General features: G+C 45.1%; 1 protein-coding gene across 1 annotated transcript; it reads left to right on the forward strand.

The window, feature by feature from the left end:
* The first annotated feature begins 1,398 nt into the window (after positions 1-1,398).
* LOC120847011 lies at positions 1,399-2,109 on the forward strand. The gene has a single exon (XM_040218954.1). The coding sequence runs from the start codon at positions 1,399-1,401 to the stop codon at positions 2,107-2,109; it is 711 nt and encodes a 236-aa protein (XP_040074888.1).
* Positions 2,110-22,545: the final 20,436 nt, after the last annotated feature.

Here is a 22,545-nt window from a genome sequence, read left to right on the forward strand (position 1 = left end):
CACCACGGACCCCAGCCACGTGGGCTACCATACCCGCACGCAGGGGGCATCTACTTTAGTAGGTGCTTGGTGAGTGGCGTCACTACGAACCCCGAGCCATCTGGGTTCGCCCACCCACGTCTGGCTGTGCATGGCGTACCCGTGCCCGGGGAAAAGGGATCCTTGTGGTTGAGCTGAGCGCGGGGTACTTTTGGACCCTTCGGGGCCCCCCGGGCAAGGCAATACACCACTTCGGCCCGTGCTTCTCGTAGACGGGTGTCCTGGCTTGGCCCGACCACGATGATTCATTCAGTAGCCTCTTCTACCCTGTTCTTCCTTCTTTCACTTTTCCTTCCACCTTCTTTTTCTTTCTTTCCCTCTACAGCCTCTTCCTTTCTTTTTCACCTTCTTAGACGGCAAGGGCTAACTTTGGGGGGCGACATAAATCTTTCTTGAACCACACTTGGTTATAGTTACTGAGTAGCACTGGTAGAGTAGCATACCCAGCCAAGCCATACTTGCTATGGGGTGCTACCTACCCCCTTGTTTGGCTCGGTGGTGGGCGGTGTGCCACGGTTTCTGAAAACCTCCACATCTTTATGGGTTCCAAACTAAACCAACTTGATCGGCCTCCCAAAAGAGTCCACATCGAAGTTTTAATCTCAGAAAAGACTCCAGGTAACCAATCCAAGTAAGCAAAGTCTTTGGTCATTGATTCCGAAAGTGAAAAACAGCTGTCGAAATTATCGCCCTTCCTCGTTGCTAAAATACTTGAAAGTGTTGTGGGCAAAAGCTTCTAAGCCCAAAAATGTATACTGGCGACCTTCTGGTGAAAATTGAGACCAGCGAGCAGTGACCCTGCCAGCAAGCGTGACGCACCAGATATGGAAGCCACAGTCAGCATCCACGGGTTCCACTGCAACGACACCTACTGACGATTCGTGGTCACAAAAGCAGCTGCCGATCCAGAGAGCGGCGCAGTCCAGCGGCCCACGCAACAGGGCTAACACTGTCTTTTGCCGTCAGGAGCTGATTACAAGTGGATCCGCGAACGCTTGACAACTGCGAGCGGAGGTGGCCCAACCACTGTGACCCTGCCAGCAAGCGTGACGCACCAGATATGGAAGCCACAGTCAGCATCCACGGGTTCCACTGCAACGACACCTACTGACGATTCGTGGTCACAAAAGCAGCTGCCGATCCAGAGAGCGGCGCAGTCCAGCGGCCCACGCAACAGGGCTAACACTGTCTTTTGCCGTCAGGTATGTTGACCCGAAGAGGCGCGAGTATGCTTATCTTTATGTAACCGCTGGACTGCACAACTACAGCAAACTGTTTTACTTTTGTTTATTCTTGATTTTATGTCTATGCATCTTTGCTGTTCTTAACCCACGCTTGTTCCTAAAGGAAAATTTAAAAATGGATACGCGCACAGTCTTAACTGCCATAGATGAGCTGAAGAAGGAACTAAAATCGGAAATCGCCGACCTAAAGGAGAGCACCGATTTTTGCTCCAAATCAGTTGATGAGTTTAAGGTGGCCATCGGAGAGCTAAAAAGCATCAAGGCACAGTTAGGCCAGCTAAATACCGCAAATCAGCAATTACTCAGCGAGAACAAGGAACTGAGGAGCAACCTAGAGGAATCGATGGACCGAATTGCTGAGCTGGAGCAGTACAGCAGACTAAAGAACTTGGAAATAAAAGGTATTCCTCTCAGCCCAAACGAACATGTTCGTGATGTGGTGAAACGGGTGTCTGAAGCACTGTCGGTCCCTCTAGATCTGCCAGACGTGGACACCTGTCACAGGGTGCCCACTAAAAAAACCGGCCAGCAACATATCGTAGTGCAGTTTACCACACGCCAAAAAAGAGACGCAGTATTCTATGCTGCTAAAAAGAAACGGTTAACATCTACGATGATCGATATTCCCGGTCAACCGTCTCCAATATTTGTAAATGAACATCTCACTATGCTGAACAAGATGCTCTTGAGTGAAGCGATCAAGGCAAAAAAGAATAAAAACTGGAAATTTGTATGGACAAGGAATGGAAAGGTGCATGCTAGAAAAGCAGAAAACTCTAGGATTATAGATATAAAAACTGTATCAGACATTGCAAAAATTACTTAGGACGCCATGGCAGACGTAGAATTCAACTTTCCTGAACCAGAAGAGCCCTGTGGCTATTACAACACAGACACATTTAACAAACTTGACATTGTTGATAAAATTGGCATTTACACTTTTCATATGAATGCAAGAAGCTTGCAAACTAAAATAGACGATATCGAGATATGTTTGACGTCCCTCAAAATTCAGTTCGATGTACTAATGTTTACAGAAACATGGTACTCAGCGAAAGCATTACCAGTGCAATTCCCCAGCTATACATGCCTACATATCGATCGAGATAACAAGCCCGGTGGCGGTGTTGCTATCTATCACAAGTCAGCGCTACAAATGACCGAAATTGATAAATGCTCTGTATCTACTGCTGATATTGAGTGTCTTGCTGCGCAACACCGTGACACATGCTTCGTAGTGGTATATCGCCCCCCCACCGGAAAGTTCGCGAAATTCTGTTCCAATCTTGAAAGCATGCTATCATATCTTTTGCATCAAAACACCAAAATAATAATAATGGGAGACCTCAATATTGATTTACTCTCTGACACTAGCAATCAACGTCAACTTAACAATATAATAGAGTCCTATGGGTGCAAGAACTTGATAAGTGTCCCAACAAGAGTAACGTTACAGAGCAGCACGCTAATTGATGTTTGCATCACAAATATTAACCAATCGCACGCTGTGCCTGGAGTATTCCTTGCCGACATGAGCGATCATTTCCCCTTATTTTGCTTTCTATCACAATTTAGAAATATTCATAATTTGCCTCAACCAGGAAATAAATTTTTTCAAAAGATCAATCAACATAGTCTAGAGGCCTTTCACAAAATGGTGTCTGATACTAACTGGGACAGTGTGATGACTAGTCGCGATGTTGATGAATCCTATTCCGCTTTCTTGACAGCTCTTAAGAAGTGCTATGACGCAGCGTTTCCTCTACAAAAATTTGGAACACGGCGATATAAGTGTCGAAAACCATGGATATCAAGAGAATTGTTACAACGTATCAACAAGAAAAACAGACTGTTCGAAAAATTCCAAAAATGTAGGGATAACTGCGTACTACTAGAATATAAGCAATTTCGAAATGCACTGAACCGTGACATAAAAAAGCTAAATCACATTACCACGTAAGCAAGTTTAATAACATTCAATATGATCCTAAGCGTACCTGGAACGCTTTGAACTCTATCATCAAGCCCAATTCTAACCATACGCCCCTTAATGAACTGCAGATTGGGTCAGACGTTTTCAGTGGACGTGACATGGCAGATGCGATCAATGATTATTTTATAAACGTTGGTGCATACAATCGCTCGAATACCACGTCATCGAGCATTTTTTCACGAGCCCACCTTGAACATACTATTATGCTGAATCCTGTCACTTCTTTTGAGGTTGAGGCTGTTATGAAATCACTAAAAAATAAAAGCGCTTGCGGGGATGATAACATAAAGGCCGAACCGATCAAATACGTGTCTAACATTATAAGTGAGCCCTTGCAACATATCATGAATCTTATATTTGAAACCGGTAGTTTCCCACATGCCTTAAAAACTGCGAGAGTAACTATCATTTATAAAAATGGCGATAAAAAGGATATCAGTAATTACCGTCCAATCTCGGTGCTCCCCGTACTATCGAAGGTTTTTGAAAAATTAATAAACAGTCGAATTCAAGCTTTCTTAATAAAATTCTCAGTTCTATCCACAGCTCATTTCGGATTTCAAAAGGGTAAATCAACAGAAGATGCCTTGTTGCATATAAAAGATAAAATTTTAAATAACATTGAAAATAAACTTCTTACTCTTGGCATATACTTGGATTTTCGAAAAGCATTCGACAGCATCAATCATGACATCCTACTACAAAAACTTCCCCGCTATGGCATTAGGGGTAAAGCATTGGATTTAATAAAGAGTTTCGTACAAAATCGCGAGCAGTTCGTACAAATCAATGACATCCATTCTGATCTTAAGACTGTTAAATATGGGGTCCCTCAGGGATCAGTATTAGGACCTCTGCTTTTTATAATCTATTTAGACGACATTGTAAACATCTCAGTTTCTCCAAACTTAGTCATGTATGCTGATGATACTAGTCTCTTTTTTTCTGGTACTTCCGTAGATGAAATAGAACAAGAAGCTAATAACTACCTATGCGATTTAAACAGGTGGCTCGACATAAATAAAATGCAATTAAATGCTTCAAAAACAAAGTATATGTTATTTACGCCAAAAAATAAAAAGATCAATAAACTGCCATGTTTGACAATAAACAATTGCATTATAGACCGTATAACTGATTGCAAATTCTTAGGGTATGGTTTAATGACAAACTATCCTGGACAACGCAAACTGAGCATATAAAAAGTGACCTCTCTAGAACAATAGGAATAATTTATAAGACAAAAGACCTCCTACCGACATGGTTGAAGGTACAGATATACTACACCCTCTTTTATCAAAAACTTTACTACTGTTTACTAGTTTGGGGCACCACGGTTAAAACAAATTATAATGGACTTGTAAGTTTACAAAAACGTATGTTAAGAATAATGACCAACTCGAATCACTGTAGTGAAGCCGAAAGCCTATTTGACAGATTAAATATCCTTCCACTCTCTAAACTTTACCATTATAAGCTTGGGCAGCTTATTCATAGAAACGGAATAAGCGGCTTTGACCTCATTCCTGCAAATTTGTTTGAATATAACTTAAGGACAACAAGGACATACAGACTACCATCTATTAGGACTAACTACGGAAAACAAATGATCAATTTTCAGGTTTCCCAGCTTCTAAATGCTGTTGGTAATAATTTCATAATTACTACAAACCGAACTACATTTAAAAAACGTCTACGCTCCTTTTTGATTGCCACTGAGTTGATAATTCTATAGATATGTTGAAATAATTTTTTTTTTAAATTTTAACCCGCATTTTTTGTGCATCCACTTTTATCTTGTATACCTTGTGATCACGTTTATATTTTAATTTTATTGTGTGGACAATGCCAGATTGCTATTTTTATATGTGCCGGGAATTTAGGAATGTATTCTAGCGTCTTCACTTTTATGGTTTATACCGAAGTGCTTTTCTTACTTTTATTTATTTCGTTTTTGCTTGATGTCTTATATTACTTTTTAATCTTTGTTTTTATGACAATGTTAAACAACATCAATGTGTGCTAGTATTCATTCTTTACAATTTTATGTATGCATCCATTTTCTCTTGAGTGTATGTATGTGTGTATCCGTTATATCTTGTATAAGTATTTTTTTCTCTTGTCGAAGTTTAACCTTAATTGCTGTTGCTGCTGGATTTTGCCCCCCTTTCCCCCCCCCCCCCCCATTGGACCTTGGTGCCCAGTCAGGCGACACGATCGCCTTTTGCACCAAGGTACCATTTCGAGGAGTGTGTACCCCTTGAAAGAAAAAAATAAACTGATTGATTGATTGATTGATTGAGTACGGCCCTCCTTGCACTGAGTCCGACCATAAGGTGTCAATCACGCCACATCGCACACTGAATACGATTCAGGAAGTAATCTCTGAGGAGGAACTTTTAGAGTCAACAGACGACGAAATCGCTGAAGGTCTTTCTGACCAAGGGGTCGTGGCCGCAAGGCGTATCTGCATGCGACGCGACGGGCAGGAATTAGGAACAAAACACATCGTTCTAACCTTTAAAGCCACCACACTTCCTGAAGCCGTCAAGGGTGGATACCTCCACTGTAGGGTTCGTCCATATATCCCTAACCCCCGGAGATGTTTTCAGTGTCAGAAATATGGACATGTGCAAAATGCAGCAAAACCGACCACAATACAGATTCCTGCACAAACATTGCACAGTGCGCAAACTGCAATGAGGCCCACCCAGCGTACTCCAGATATGTGGTGTATGGAAAGATGAAAACGAAGTTCTGACACTAAAAGTAAAAGAAAACTTGACATACCAAGAGGCACGTCGCCATTTCGCTTTCTCGCGGAAGGGCGGCTATGCGCAGGTGGTGCAGCGGGGACATGCACCACTGAAGGTTGCAGTGGCTACCCAAACGTCCTTTTTAGACTATCGGAAGCCACAGCAGTCCCCCACGCCCAAGCTGAAAATTCTGCTGCCCGGGCGTGCAGTAACGGCTGGGGGATCTACTGCCTCTGCCAGCCAGACGACCACCCCTCCCGCTCTCGCGAGGCAGCAGTCTGTCCCAGTTAGTGGCGAGGGAACACAGACGGCATCCCCATCACAGGATGGGTCGGCAACGGCCAAGCCTGTCCGTAGCCCGCAATCCCCTTCAAGGAAGAGGGGCCCACGCCCTCACGAGAGGACATCCACATCCAAGGAGCGGCATGGTTCCTCTGCCACTCCAGCACCCAAAAGGCAGGAACAGGAAGTCTCCGGCACCTCCCTGCCTGGCACCTCCACCGCCTCTTTGACTGGTGGTGGTCGTGGCCGACACCTGGCACCTCGTGGAGAGAGTCTTTCCACACCCTCTGGAAAGGCCTTGCCGTAGGATTCAGAACCTATGGATGAGAGTACCCAGACCTCCTCTGATGCGTCTGAGACAGAAGACATGGAGTGGCAGACTCCCAAGGCCCGCCATAAAAGTAAAAAATAAATAATACCTCCAAAGTAGCAATCTCCAACACATGGCTGCAACATTCCTTCAATGGAATTGCATGGGATTGCTTACTAACCTTAGAGACGTTGACTATCTTCTGCAGGAACACAAACCTGCAGCCCTGTGTTTACAAGAAACACATTTAAATGCCTCACATACCAACTTCCTCCGAAATTTTACTGTCTTCCGGAAGGACCACCTAAATGCCACCATTTCATCTGGAGGAGTAGTGATCGTAGTTCCAAGGCTGGCTGCTTGTACGGTCATGCCCTTACAGACTCCTTTATAGGCAGTGGCAGTGCGTGTTCTAGTACATAAAGCCATATCCGTTTGTTCACTATATTTACCACCCTCACAAGCTATAACAAGTGCAGAACTTCCCTCTCTTCTAGATCAACTTCCAAAGCCCTTTCTTTTGATGGGGGATTTTAATGCTCACAATACCCTTTGGGGTGAGAATCTAACTGATGTTCGTGAGAAAATAATCGAATCAGTTTTAACTTCTCGAAGCCTTTGTCTTTTTAATACTGGTACTTCAACTTATTTTAGCGCCTCATCCTTATCATCGACCTTCATCGACCTCTCCATTGGTAGTCCCTCGTTGCTGCCTGACCTCTCATGGAGTTTAGATCAGAATCCCTGTGGTAGCGATCACTTTCCCATTGTTTTAAAAAGCACAGTTTTTTTAGGTCATTACAAACTCGAACTCCGCGTTGTAAGTTGGAAAAGCCTGACTGGGCCACTTTTAAAAAGGAGTCAGAGTTGCATCCAGATACATTAGCTAGCTTAGATGTTAATGAAGCCTGTGAAGTCCTGACTAATGTAATTGTCCAAGCAGCACAGCGCTCTATTCCAAAAACGTCAGGACGCTTACCATAAAAACCAAAGTTTTGGTGGAATGAGGAGTGTAGCCTAGCTCGTAAGCGGCAAAACTATGCATTGACAATAAAGCGCCGTTACCCAACAGTTCAAAATGTCATTAATTTTAAAAAGCTACGTGCTAAGGCCCGCTGTGTAAGACGCCAATAAAAAAACACACCTGGATGTCGTATGCTTCCTCAGTCAACAGTTCTACAAGTGTAAAAGTCGTATGGGACAGGGTCCATAAAATTAGACGGGATTACCGTGCATTTACCATCCCTCTTTTTACACTAGATGGCAGTCGTGTTCCCACACCAGAACAGCAGGCAAATATTCTTGGTGAAAACTTCCAGTTTGTCTCGGGATCTGACCATTATTCAGACGCCTTTCTAAGATACAAGGCTGCCAAAGAGAAAGCACCAATTAAATGTACCGGAGGCTCTAAAGAGGCTTATAATCAACCTTTTTCCCCTGTGGAACTGATGATCGCCCTTGGCAAGGAAAAGAGTTCGTCCTCTGGTCCAGTCCTTATTCAGTACAGTATGCTTCAGCATTTACATCCTGCAAAAATAGATACCATTTGATCATTTTTTTAACTGTGTATGGAGCAGTGGAGCTTATTTCACTCTTTGGAGAAGGGCAATTGTGATTCCTTTTCTAAAGCCTCGAAAGGGTCCATCATCACCTTCCAGCTTCAGGCCCATTGCACTAACCAGTTCCCTTGGAAAAACGTTTGAACGAATGGTGACCTCTAGATTGGTGTATTTCTTAGAGCAGAAAAACTTCTTCGACAAATTCTAATGTGGATATCGGACGGGGCGATCAACTGTTGATCACCTTGCTCGCCTACAAAAAACAGTCAGGGATGCCTATGTTAACAGACAACATTGTTTATCGGTGTCTTTCGATATTGAGAAGGCATATGATACCACATGGCGGTACGGAATTTTAAGTGATTTAGTTTCAGCTGGAATTCGTGGGAAAATGCTAGCTCTTATCAAAAGCCTCCTCTATGAGCGCTCGTTCCAAGTGAGGTTGGGCACGACACTTTCTGAAACGTTTGTCCAGGAGAATGGTGTTCCCCAAGGGTCGGTGCTGAGTGTTATTTTGTTTCTGATCATAATGAACTCTCTTAGACGGGTTCTTCCCCGATCTCTCTTATGCACTTTATGATGATGATGTACATATTTCCTGCTCTTCGTGTAATTCAGCTATTTGTGAACGCAAAGTTCAACTAGGTATTAATGGAATGGCACGTTGGGCAGATGAGAATGGTTTCCGTTTTTCAGCAGAGAAAACAGTCTGTGTTCTGTTTTCTCTTCGAAGGGGTACCATTACAGAGCCCACTCTAACTTTAAAAGGTCAGAACCTATACACTGTACATCTTGAGCATACATTTTTAGGGGTTATTTTTGATAAGAAACTTAGCTTCCTTAGTCACATCTTGCAACTAAAAAGAAGTGCCTGCTAGCATTGAATATTTTAAAAGTTCTTTCTCACAAGTCCTGGGGTAGTGACAGAAGGTGCCTGCTGCGTTTGAATCAGTGCCTTGTTCGACCGAAATTAGATTACGGTTGCATGGTGTACGGCTCGGCACGGCCGTCTCTTCTTCGAATCTTGGATCCTGTCCACCACCTGGGACTACGATTTGCAACGGGGGCTTTCCGAACCTCTTCAGTTCCCAGTCTCTAGGCTGAATCTAATGAATACTCTCTTGGAAAAAGACGTCTGTTCCTGGGCCTTTAATATCACTTAAGAGTTCGCTCCATGCCTCGACATCCTGTACTCGAAGTGTTTCTGGTCACGCGGTATGAAAGGACGTACCAGAATAAACCTTCTGTTATACCTTCTTTTCCTCTGTGCCTTAAATCTGAGGCCAAGAATTTTGCAATAGACTTATCGAGTCCGGTAGCAGCGTTGCCCAGCCCAGTTGCACCCTGGAACATCACACCTATTCCGATTAATTTTTCTCTTTCCAAGTATGACATGAAGAATGTACCAGCGGAAGATCTTAAGCGAGAGTTCTTCCAAATCTCCGAAAACTGCAAAAATTTGTACAGTTTTACACGAATGGAACGAAGGGGAGCAGCAGTGTTGGATGTGTTGTAGTCGGGCCGTCATGCAGTATTGTTACGCGGCTCAGCAACCAAGCCACCATCTTTTCTGCAGAGTCATATGCCCTACTGGTAGCTGTGGATACTATCATCAAAAGGAATATCAAGGCCGCCGTAATTTTCTCAGGTTCTCTTAGTGCACTCCGTGCACTTGCATCCCTAGATAGATCAAAAGATGCTTTTATTCTGCAAATACGTAACAAGATTGTAGCTGCCACAAAGTCCACCATCACCATTAATTTCTGTTGGGTCCCTAGCCACGTCGGTATAGTCGGAAATGAGGATGCCGATAAGGCTGCTAGAGCATGTCAGGATATGGACAGTGAGGTTACCTGCATCCCATACCTGGATTACAGGTCATCATTGATAAAGTCGATTAAAAAGAAATGTCAGGAGGAATGGGACACTGAACTCCATAATAAACTCCATTGCGTGAAACCTGTTCTTTCTGAGTGGGCCAGTTGCCGACATAACGAGCGTTTTTATGAAATTGTTCTCTGTCGCCTGAGAATTGGTCAAACCCACCTCACACATGGCTTCTTTCTGCAAGCAGAGGATGCTCCAATGTGTGAAGAATGTGGTGAAACACTCTCCGTCTTGCACATTCTCATTCAATGTCCGAAATACCATGAGGAGCGTCGCACCAACTTCTCACGGTTTTTTAGAGAACATATCCCATTCCACCCAGCCCTTTTGCTGGGAAAGGAGCCTTTTGTTCCTCATAACCAAGCTTTTAAGTTCCTAAACAGCATTGGCCTATTTCAGCACATTTAAGTTAGTAGATTTTTTTTTGTATTGTCTGCATTTCATGAAAGATTTTAAACTCTCCATATCATAAATCACCTTTAACTAAATATCCCCGCAGTTTTTTCTTCTACCATTGTTCTGGCGCACTATGGCCTTAGCAGCCGCTGCGCCATTAAAACCGAAAATCAATCAAATCAAATCGAACTAACTAAATGTTTCTACCGTCAAGCCACTGTTGTGACGCTTATATCGGCAATGCGCATGAGCAGACGCTTCACACATCCCGAGTTTGGTTTCTGCGCACGCCCAGTGCACACACGTTATGTTGGCAAAGCGGACGTGTTTGTAAGCTGTGTGTTGAAGTATATTTTAGAAGTGTTAGAGCCTTACTTTCTTTCTCACGTCAGGAAGGTGTAAGCAACCGCCTTTATTTTCGAGGGGATCATGCAGGACCTTTGGAGCAAGATTCTCAAACTGCGATACCATCATCACTGAAAGTTGCGAGACTGTCAAAGAGGCCCTCCCCATTTCTATCTGAACGATTGTATTAGCTACTTACCTGTGTGCTTAAAACGACAGTGCAACCAACTTCTTGCGCCTATTACATTGCCTAAATGTCAACCAAGTTATGGCCACACCACGGAGACATCAATTGTTTGTTTGGAAATACAGCAAAACATTATTTAGAAGGAATAAACCGAATATCGTTCCATTACTCTGAAATTAAAAGCACCGCTGCAGTGCTTTTAAGCTTGCTCCTCCCCTCTCCCGTGGGGAGCAGGGAAAAGCAAGCCCAGTGGTTTGCTCCTCCTCTTGGCTCACCACCCCTGGCGTTGACGACGCCAAGGGGCGGACCTCATATTGCAGCTCCCAAGCAGCTTTGCCCGTGCTGGGCCAGTTGACGTTACGTTTCCCGGGATGCATCGGGTTCTCCGATGACTGATCTTCGAGTGCTCGCCTGAATCGACCCTTTAGAACAAGAAATATAGGTATCCATTCAAAATACAAGTGTGTGGTCGTCATTAGCACTTCGACTTGATCATGTCTAACTTATTTCTTAACGTGAGTGGCTTATTTTCAGTTTCGCAAGTCACTGAAAACGCAACATCCAACAACCAGGTCAACTCATGATCAGAACAAGCAGTGAAATGTTCCTTTGCTGACTCGTGCAGCCGGTGTTCATCACAATCATATTCCTGGGTTGGCAATGCATACTTTGACAAAGACCGCTAGCTGAGTGCCAAGAGATTTTGCAACGATTTGCTTTCGGCCGACGGTTCTGCGCACATTACTGAATGAATATTCATACATACATAAATCCTCTAATCACGCAGTCCGGAAATTCAACCAGTTAAGTAGAAAATACTGACGACAAATGCCGTCAGTAAATTCTACTCAACTGGATGATTTTTTACATTTTACATTGTGTTCATGTAACTGTCTAAACAAGCTCTTGTGCAGAATGTAAAATTATTACGAAAACCAACAAGAGACAACATAATGAAACAGGCACTACTTCTCTTTACTTCAGAACTTTGCTTTAGAACTGAAGGCATAAAACAGAAGCGGGAACGTTACAAGGCAATCACCCCATCGCACAAAGATAATGACAGTAACTTCCGTAATTATGAAGAAAAAATGTTCTGCATGTGGAACATCCTAAACTTGCAGTTGCCACTGCTAAATATTTCTTGGGAAGGTAGATACATGATCTATGTATGAGAGTAGGCTATCCATGGAAGCTGTAATATCAGATGAGATGTCTTTAAGCTCAAGCGGGCTTGCCGGTGCCTATATGGAACTATAGCCAATGCTTAGTTGTTTTCTTCCTTCTGTTCGGCATTATTGTGCGCGCTGCTACTGCCACAGCTTCCCGATGATTCTGAACTTGCCCTCTCGGTTCACATCTACAAGACAAAAAAAAAAAAAAATACTACAAACGCTCGATATATAGTAACACAATAAATTGCATTGGCAACTAGAACTTCCATAGACGAATATAATAATGATTCGACTTCCAGAGATCTTTTGTGGAAATAACAAAAGGTTGCAGCTCACCTTTCCTTTCGGTGAAGACCGAAGGGAAAGGTGAGCTGCAAGGTGTCCCTTCGATCTTCACCGTGGGGACACCTTGCAGTTCACTGCGATAGGTGTTCGTGTTCTCCGGTTTTCATGGAGGTTAAGATTCTGGCTCGTCACCGCAACAAAGTGACTAGAGAAATTGATGAGGCGTTTTTTTATTTTTACCTACGGAGCGGACACGTGTGTTAGTGCCTCGTCCGTGGCTTCGGCGGATGACGAAGTGTCTTTCATAAAGAAATTCGATAGATTTGTTTAAGTGCTCGGGCGTGCCTCAAGGGGGTAGATTATGTTTGATCTATCATGCATCTTTTATGTTTTCCTTCCTTTTCCTCGCAGGAATGAACTTCAGTTGCCAGTCATGTTGTGTTCGTTCACTTCTCGTTCTTGTCCCTTGGTTTTTCGCGCTGTTTCCAAGTTTGCATTATGAACCAACTAGCCCAACTTCACGCGTTGTCGCATTTATTTCAGAACTTGCCAGCTCTTCCTCTATTAAAATTCTTCATGTATGCTTAGCTAAATTAGTGGTTCGTGCAAGAACCATCGGAAATATGACTCATAATAAGGGTCGCACCCTTCTTATCCCTTTATTTTAACAGTTATTGTTATCACATGCTACTGTGTTGCAGTTTAAAATGCAGTTAAGTTGCTCCATATGCCTCTTTTAGACATTCTCATGACAGTATAAGATAGAACTCAAACCCTAGATACATGAGAACTTTCATGACATGTTACCGAACGATACATTTTCCTAGTAGTTTCGTTCTCTAGTGGTACTTCCATTTAAGCGCCGAAGGACAGGCTTAGGAAGCTGTCGGATCAGGACTTCTTTCGGAGAAATAAGTGCACTTGGCAAATGATTGGTCTGAGAACCACCATAAAATTGGGGAATCGGTGGTAGTACACGTGACAATGTTCGTTTTGGCGACAAAGCTAGAGAAAGCTGCGAAATCCAGCAGGACATCCACGAGCACTGCGCTGTGTGTCTGACCCCACAAACATGTCTTTCTGGGTCAATTGGCCAGAAGGACATCTCGCAGGGGTTATGAACGTCTTGATCCCGAAGAACACTTTCGTTTGAATTACAACCAAGAAACCCCAGCATTGCTGCAGCAAAGCAGGGCAGAAGCATATAGGATTTATTAAAAGTAATGCACACACTAAAGGGATTTGGTTTATGCAATGGAACATACTTAATACGTTCCCAGCTTTTACGTTTTCCCGGCTTTTATGTTCAAAAACGACAGTCGCGCCGATTTCTCATAGTAACACTTGTATTAATTTTCTTTATGGTGAATTTGCTTTTGCCAGTTCTCACAGTAGTGGTCATGGATGGCCACAATGAAATTGTGGGTAAGGACATTGCAAAGCTAAGAACAGGAGAGAAACTCGAAAGGTCTGTGAGGAAATGGGAAGGAATACATGGCGTGGCGCGCGGGACAATGAGAAGGCGGTGGACTGGGACCAAGCGGACACATCGAGTAAAGAAAAACACGTTAGACCACGTTGGTGGCAGAAGCGGGACTGCTGAATTTTCAACTATCGGGCTTTGTGTGCGAGCCCGCCGCACGCAAGCGTGGCACGCCAGCGAGCGTGACACAATAGGATAAACACAACACTACACTTTTTAGAGTGATGTCCAAGTGCAAAAATTAACACATTTTCCCTCCTTCCTTCTTCGAAAAGGGAGGGGAAAGAAGAAAAATACAAATGGGCCTGTTAAGTAAAATATGAAAACATGCATGCATCCTGGATGACATCTTCTGAACAATGATGCATCACCGATATTGTTCACTGTCTAATCGCACTGGGGATACCAGTCGTGGACTCTTCCCACTCAGATTCTGAACATGGTCTCTTTGGATCGTGCTGGCAGACGAGTCTTTCGCCGTGGACGGTGTCGCGTCTTCTGATGATGACATAAAAGTAGCAGGGTGCTGCTCAGGGCCTCCAAAACGTGGTAGTGCATCGTCATGATCGGGGTCCGCCGGACCTTCTCTTTCAGGATAAGGAAGAGTAATTGGAGCAGGCGTGACCATGACTGGCTGCTGTAGTGGCGAACGAGTCACTGGAGGCTCGTGCTGAGATGCGATCTCTGGCGCCAGGGAGTTCAGGAACTCTTCTGAGACTGTTGCCGTTGGCGAACTAGAAGATGGCAGCTAGCTGCAATAGCTGAGCCCGGAGTGGGAGTTGCTTGTAGCGGTGCGTATTGCGGAACTGCCTGGCTCTGCGAAATCAGACGCGGCAGGAACAGTAGGTGCTTGATCCACTGCGGCGAGGGGCGGCTGCATCGGGAAGCACTGAAGCAGGAACAGCACCGGGGATCACAGTGGCAGGAGTGGCACTGGGGACTGGAGTGTCAAAAACGGCACTAGGGACCGCATCACTATGGGTTGTATCTCCCTGGCCTTCAGGTGACAGGCGTCTCAGACCTCTAGCTGGAGCTACGTTTGCTGCTATTGGGAATACTTCTTCGTCCATAAGCCACGACGGCTTGCGTTGGGGGGTTTGAATTTTGTATGTGTCATTTTTGCTGCATTCTGTGCTGTTCCATCATATAACCTAAATTTGGCTGGTCCTATTTGTTGATGTATGCGTCTTGGTGGAGCATACTTGTTCCGAATTTTTCCTGTGATACTTGGCTTCAAAATATTCACTAGTTGTCCTGGAGCAAAAGCAGAGTGCTGAACTGCGCGCCTGGCGTCAGAATAAGCTTTTATTTAGGGCTGATGATATTCTTTGACCCCATTAGGGAGTTCCTTATGAATGACATGTAGAGGGACTGCAGACTCTGGCTTCCCTCGTCTTTGGAGATGCAGTCGCGTTCGGTGAATGCGACCATGCCGAAGAAATGCTGGCGTTTCTCTTGTCCACGCGTGGTGAGTACATCGGTAAACGAGATATTCAGTGATGGCTTCAGAAAGCAAGCTGACAATTTTGGACGAGAGCCGACTGGATGACGGATTTGAAAACTCTATTGAGTTGCTCAACCTTGCCATTAGCTTTGGAGTTATAAATGAATGAATTTGCATGCTTGATTTCATGCATCTACAAGAAATTTGTGAATTCCTTAGAAATAAATTTTCGACCCTTGTCTGTAGTGATCTTTTGAAGCAGACGCTCGGGGGCTAAGACATACTTCAAGAGGTTTGACCGTGGCAGTCGTGACGTTGTGGGCTGGTGCCACTTCAGGCCACTTGATGTATTAATCTAACAAAGTGATAAAACATTTGTTTCTTGAGCAAAAGCTCCTTTGAAAGGACCATCGATGTCCACACAAAGTTTTGTCCATTGACAAGTGGGAAAGTCAACTGATTTGAAAGGTGCAGGGTATGCCCTTGCAGGCTTGTCTGTGGACTGACATACTGTACAGTTGTCGACTTTGGTTCTGACATGTTGGCTTATATGAGGCAACCAATACAGTTCCTTGATGAAACTGGTGGTTCGCGAACAAGCCTTGGTGTGTTTCATCTGCGACGTCAACCACCTGCTCACGAAGAGTGGAGAGTACGGCTATCTTTTCTCCCTGAAACAACAATCCATCCGTTACTGAGGGTTGGTCATGTACAACAAAGAACTGTCTAATGTCAGGAGGTACTTCATTCTCCGATGGCCATGATGTAGAAAGATACGTCACGACGATGGGTGAAACTGGACATTTATCGTTGCCCCCTTGAAATCGTTCTGTGTAAGTTATGTACAAAAATGGATACGACTTTCTCTTCACAAGCCGTACCATCTTCAGTATTTGGAGCCGGACGACGAGGTAGCGTCAGCGACTACATTGTCAATATCCTTGCGATACATTATGATGAAGTTGCAGTTAATAGTTCTAGGCGTCCAGCGACTGATGCGTCGTGGACGGACACCTGTCCCTTGAGTGGACATTAATGTTTCGATAGCTTGGTAATCAGTATGGATACTGAATTGCCGACCCCACAAATAGTTAGGCCACCTCTCACAGGCACATAGGTTTTCGAGAGCTTTTTGCTCACCTGCGGAATACTTTCGCTCGGCTTCTGTAAGCGAACGAGAAGCGAAAGTAACGGTTTTGGGTTTTCGGGTGTTTTGGTTTGGTGTTGTAGGACAGCTCCTAACCCGTAGTTTGATGCATCGGTTGACACGACTACTGCGAGTGTGGGATCGAACATAGACAAAATGGGTGACTGATGAACGCATAAACTGACACGTTGGAAACTGGCCTGCACATTAGAAGTCCGAACAAAATTTGCTTTTTTGCGTAGAAGACGACACAGGGGTTATACGACAGTAGCGCAGTGGGGGACAAACTTACTCCAATATTCTACAAGACCTAAACATGCCTTCAGCTGGGAAGGTTTCGATGGAATAGAAAAAATTCATGGCCGCGTCTATCTTCGACGGAAAGTGTGCTAGGATTTCCGCAGACAGGCGATGGCCAAGAAAAGAAAGTTCGTACACATTGAAAATAGTTTTCTTGTTAAGTTTCATGCCGGCCTTTATGATAACTCTGAGGACTTGACGGAGATTGTCATCGTGCTTTATCTGAGCCGACCCATAGAAGATTACATCGTCTAGAAAGGACTGCTCTCCTGGACAGTGTTATAGAATTTTGGACATGGCCTGTTAAAAGGTAACTGGCGCAGCCGTACCGAAGCAAACAGGTTTAAACGGAAAAATAAATGAGTGATAAAGGCAGTGAGGTTCCGACTCTTAGGATCCAGACAAACCTGATGATACTCAGATGCGAGATCCAACTTGGGAAAATGAGATGCTCCACACAGCAAGTTCAAAACCTCGTCGATGTGAGGGAGTTCCAAGGAGTCGATGACAACTGCTTGATTCGGCGCCTGCAGATCAACACATTTACGGATTACACCGTCTTGTTTTTTTACTACTAGAATGGCCATTCCAATCCGTTTATGCGCTCGATAACGCCTTGGCGCTCGAGCTTTTGGATCTCTGCTGGGACCGCATCACGCAAAGTGATCAGCAACCGTCGAAGTTTAGCCTGAACTGGCAGAACTTGGAGCCGGACAGTGACAGGGTGCGTCTGCTTTTTAAATATCCCTTACTCATGTGTAAAAAAGGTTTTTAAATTCTTCCAAGCCACAAGGAAGTTTAAAAACATCTAACACCCAACAATACTTTGGATTTCATTGCCTTGCAGTCGGATAGCTTGAATACTGGCCGCCGAAAACGACAGGCTCAGGGAATTGACCCGATGATGATGGCTGGTTATCGTACACACCAGGTAGAGTTGATTTAGAACTGGTACCTGCTGTAGCAGACGACGGTGTATTCCAGCCGACTTCAAATGTCCCGGGATGGCCGAAAAAGGGTAAACTGCATTGACATGAAAAAACTTGAGTGGAGCACCCGACTGAATTGGACGAAGTTCATGCACGGCATCTGTCTCAAGCAGGCAAGGATCGACCGTTCTGAACAACGTAAAAGAGAATCTCTGCGGAGCGATCTTTGAAGCAGACTTCGGTCAGGGAACAACCCAAGATCAGAGTAGAATCTTGGAGATGATGCACCAGGGTGCGCGTTTTGGAGCGCAGCTATTAGGCGCCCGTTTCCGGCTTGAGCGGCGTCGCCGTCGGCGTAACCGCGCGGTGCATTATGGGTAAATTTCCTCGCTAAATTTAGCGGAAAAATTTCCTGCTAAATCTAGCGGAAAAATTTCCCCGCTAAATCTAGCGGAAAAATGTGACCCCTAAATTTAGCGGAAAAATTTCCCCACTAAATTTAGCAAAAAAATTTTCCCGCTAAATTTAGCGGAAAAATTTCCCAACTAAATCTAGCGGAAAAATTTCCCCGCTAAATCTAGAGAAAAATTTCCCCGCTTGATCAAGTGGAAAAATTTCCCTGCTAAATCTAGCGGAAAAATTTCCCCGCTAAATCTAGCGGAAAAATTTGACCCCTAAATTTAGCGGAAAAATTTCCCCGCTAGATTTAGCGAAAAAATTTCCCCGCTCAATCTCGCGAAAAAATTTCCCCGCTAAATCTAGCGGAAATATTTCCCCGCTAAATCTAGCGGCAATGTTTCTCTGCTAAATCTAGCGGAAAAAATGAAAGCCGTTTACAACTCCCTGTAACGCCGAATTAGAGCGCAGCTCTTGAGGAGGAGGAGGGAAGGGTACTGGGGGGGTGGGTCAAGTGACCTCGGAGGGCGGGGGGGTCACGTGACCTTGGGGCGTCACGTGACGTCGGGGGGGGGTCACGTGACCTGGGGCCACGTGGCGATGCCGATGACGTCATCAGTGACGTCACTGATGACGCCATCAGTGATGATGATGATGACGATGCGAATGCCGGAGACGTCATCAGTGACGTCACTGATGACGTCATCAGTGATGATGACGATGTGGATGCCGGTGACGTCATCAGTGACACCACTGATGACGTCATCAGTGGCTATGACGTCAACGGGGGGTCACGTCACCTCGGGGGGTATCTCCAGGTCACGTGACCCCGGGGGGGTCACGTGACCTGGGTAACCATCGTGACCCTCGTGAGGGTAACCCTGTAATTCTTGTGAGGGCAACTCTCGTGACCCTCGTGAGGGCAACTCTCGTGACCCTCGTGAGGGTAACTCTCGTGACCCTCGTGAGGGTAACTCTCGTGACCCTCGTGAGGGTAACTCTCATAACCCTCGTGAGGGTAACCCTCGTGAAGGTAACCCTTTTGAGGGTAACTAACCTTCGTGAGGGTTACGAGGGTAAGTAACCCTCGTGGAGGGTAACCCTCGTGAAGGTAACCCTTTTGAGGGTAACTAACCCTCGTGGCCCTCGTTATCCTCGTGAGGGTAGTCCTCATGAGATTAACCCTCGTAACCCTCACGAGGGTTACGAGGGTTGCGGTTACGCCGACGGTGACGCCGACGCCGACGCCGCTCAAGCCGGGAACGGGCCCCTAAGCGGTGCGCTCTAAAATTTCTCTGGGGGGTCACATGACCCCCCCCCCCGAGGTCACGTGACCCCTGTCGTCACGTGATACCCCAAGGTCACGTGACCTCCCCCCTGAGAACACATGACCCTCAGTACCCTTCCCTCCTCCTCCTCAAGAGCTGCGCTCCAATTCGGCGTTACAGGGTGTTGTAAACGGCTTTAATTTTTTTTTTGCTATTCATATCTGAGGCCAGATTCACGAAACGATCTTACGCCAAAAATGTGTGTAAGACAAAACTTAAGAACAAATCCGTATTCACGAAACAAAATTTTCGTAAGTTTTGCGCAGGTTACGACAAAATCCTACGACAGCTCCGAAGCTCTCTTACGCACTTCTTACGATCAAATCAGCATGGCCGACAGCGTCGCTGAGTTGGTCGCGACAACCAATGGACATTTATTTTTCTACGTGCGCTTCTCACGCGTCCCGACTTCAAGCAGCAAGAAAAAAATAAAAAAGCACTTGAAACAGACCACGACGAACGAACAAGAACGCTGCATCCACAGACACCCGGGAAAAGCTCCAACGGCAACGATTACACGGAATCCGACCGATCGGCAGATAGGCCTAGCAGGCACTCCGACTCGGCGCAGCGATGCTCTGACGGTCCTTGGCGAAGACCGTCTGCCCACGACCGGCTGGCGTGCTGAATGGAATATGCCCGCGCGACCCTTGTGAACCCTACCCGTATTATAGTTTGATCGTTGACCTCAATTTTAGATTAAGAGGTCAATCTCTTCCTCTTGTCATCTCCTTGCTTTCCGAGGCAACGGTGACGAATGCTGTCATCGAAAAGAGGCTCTAATCTATTCTATCTCTCTTTTGTGTGATATCGAGCTCAAATAAACGCCGTATGGATTAGCTTCGCAACACGGTATGTACTTTGTTATTAGTATTCCATTTTTATTCTGACACACTGCCCCTCACTGTCGATCGCTGTAACAGTTCGTGGGTCGCAATGCCGGTCCAACCTTTCTTTGCCGGGTGTCACGTCAGCATCGAGTTGCAATGGTAAAGGATCGGTCCCAAAGCGCTTCAATTCGCGGTCCAACAGCGCAAATCCAGGACTTCGATCAAACGCGCGCTTCCGCTCCCTAGTGTGAACAGGCATTTACGTGGCTCTTCCTGACACTGTCGTAGTTCAAACGTATTTTTTTTAACGTCGGCTTGCTCCTGCATCTCCGAGGCCGCGAAAAACGCCGCGGCAATTTGTTCCCATCTACGTCGCTTTGCAAACGACTGCAGGCCGTCTTTTACCAACGATGACAGTTGTGTTGACTTCGTAGCGATCGAGTTCGTAGCAGTCAATGAGGGCGGTTATGCATTCCGGCCTCAGCATTCGGGCGAGTTTAAATCGTGTTAGCGTCGACATATCATTGCACGGACACGAACACAAGAGAAGCGGTGGCAGAAAGGCCGCCTGTGTTTGTTATCAAAAATCCACGTGCTCCGAACGGCTCCGAACAAATGCCGAACTCTCCGATTGGTTCTTCGTGCTGCCGCAGACGCCGTCGCCATAGCAACAACACCGGTAAGTTTTAGTTTCTCCGTACGACAACGTCGCTATCCTCCTCTCACTTAAGAACGCGTTCGTGAATACCGATTTCTCCTCTTCTTACGATGTTCTTAACTTACGAACTTCTTAGCTAAGTTGTCGTAAACTAAGAAGCTCTTCGTGAATCTGGTTTTTGATGATTGAGGTTGATCTTGTAAAACGTAATCTTAGAGAGGATCGACACTTCAGAGCTAGTATCAATGAGTATGGACAATTGAAATCCGTCTGCTCGGACGTCCGTTTGGGAAGTTTCCGGGACGCCAATTGGCGCGCCCCTCCGGAAGGACAATGGGAGATCCGACGGTGGAGGCGTTAAGCTGCTGTTCCTTGCCGTCGTCACCAGAAAACGTCAAGATGCCATGGGTAGGTGTCGAGTTGCGGCCGGCTCCGGGTCGCAGGTACGGGCGACCCGGAGCACGGCTACGTCCCGAAGAAAAGGATAGTTGACAGTGGCGTAGCCAGTGGGTTGAGCTTTTGGGGCTTCGGCCTCCTAAAAAATCAAGCCGACCCTATAATATAGACATACATTTTGTTAATACACGCATAATATACGCATGCATCCGTTTGAGATATCGATGTATGAGTTATGTTTTGGAGTTCGTAGTGTCGTTTTCAACGCCTCTGCGGACTTATTTTGCAAAATCCCTATTTCGGTTCAGCTAATGTACTGTTTTGCTACTTTGAGCATATTTTTTATTTGCTTCGCAAAATTAATTCACTACTGTACCACCAACTGTACATTCTGTTCAATTAACTTGAAATACGTGAGATATAGCATATTCCAACTAGAAAATTACAGGCAGCAATTTTTTGCGCTGCTGGAACCTTCTCTCCCTCTGCAAGGTCAAGGATTAAATTTTCCCCAGCACCTTCTTTTCCAGAGGAAGAGAATGCTACCACCAAAGCTGCTTTGTCTCCAACATTTTTATGCCAATTTCTGATAATGTCACAGCACGGAGACTGAAAAGCATTCCTGATATCATCGCCAAGCTGTCCAAAACAAGTGTCAATGTCAAAAGTGATACGGATAAGAAGCATAAAACTGATGGCAAAGTAACATCTCACAAACACAATTTTAGCATTGGACACCGCACAAACGTGTGTAGCCGTCAAAAGCTACTCAAAAAGTGAAAAGAGGTTGCGGCTGAAAGCAAGATTAAATCTTAGCACCAAGCAGCGATTCCTAACATTTGTTTTTGCCAGGTGAGAATACTTCAAACCCATAACCACCTGCATGAAATAATATTTTTCTGTGCAGTAGGAAATATATCTATTAGCACTCCTAAATCACTACCACTTATGATTTCCAGGATCAAACTTATTTTCCACAGCGTGCTGAAAAATATATTAATGTGGTTCTATAGCTGCATGCCACTAACTTGATGAGCAAGATTTTCTCCCAAACAAAATATTTCCATTGGCAACCCCATATGCCCAAAGCCTAACATAAGATAGTTTTCCGCCTCAGTAATTTTTTCTGCACTCCCTCTCGCAGTCCTCACTTATCCTCTATCAAATTCTGCAGTT

This window comes from Ixodes scapularis, unplaced genomic scaffold (genome assembly GCF_016920785.2).
Source record: "Ixodes scapularis isolate PalLabHiFi unplaced genomic scaffold, ASM1692078v2 PGA_scaffold4__175_contigs__length_147842914, whole genome shotgun sequence".
Classification (NCBI taxonomy): domain Eukaryota; kingdom Metazoa; phylum Arthropoda; class Arachnida; order Ixodida; family Ixodidae; genus Ixodes; species Ixodes scapularis.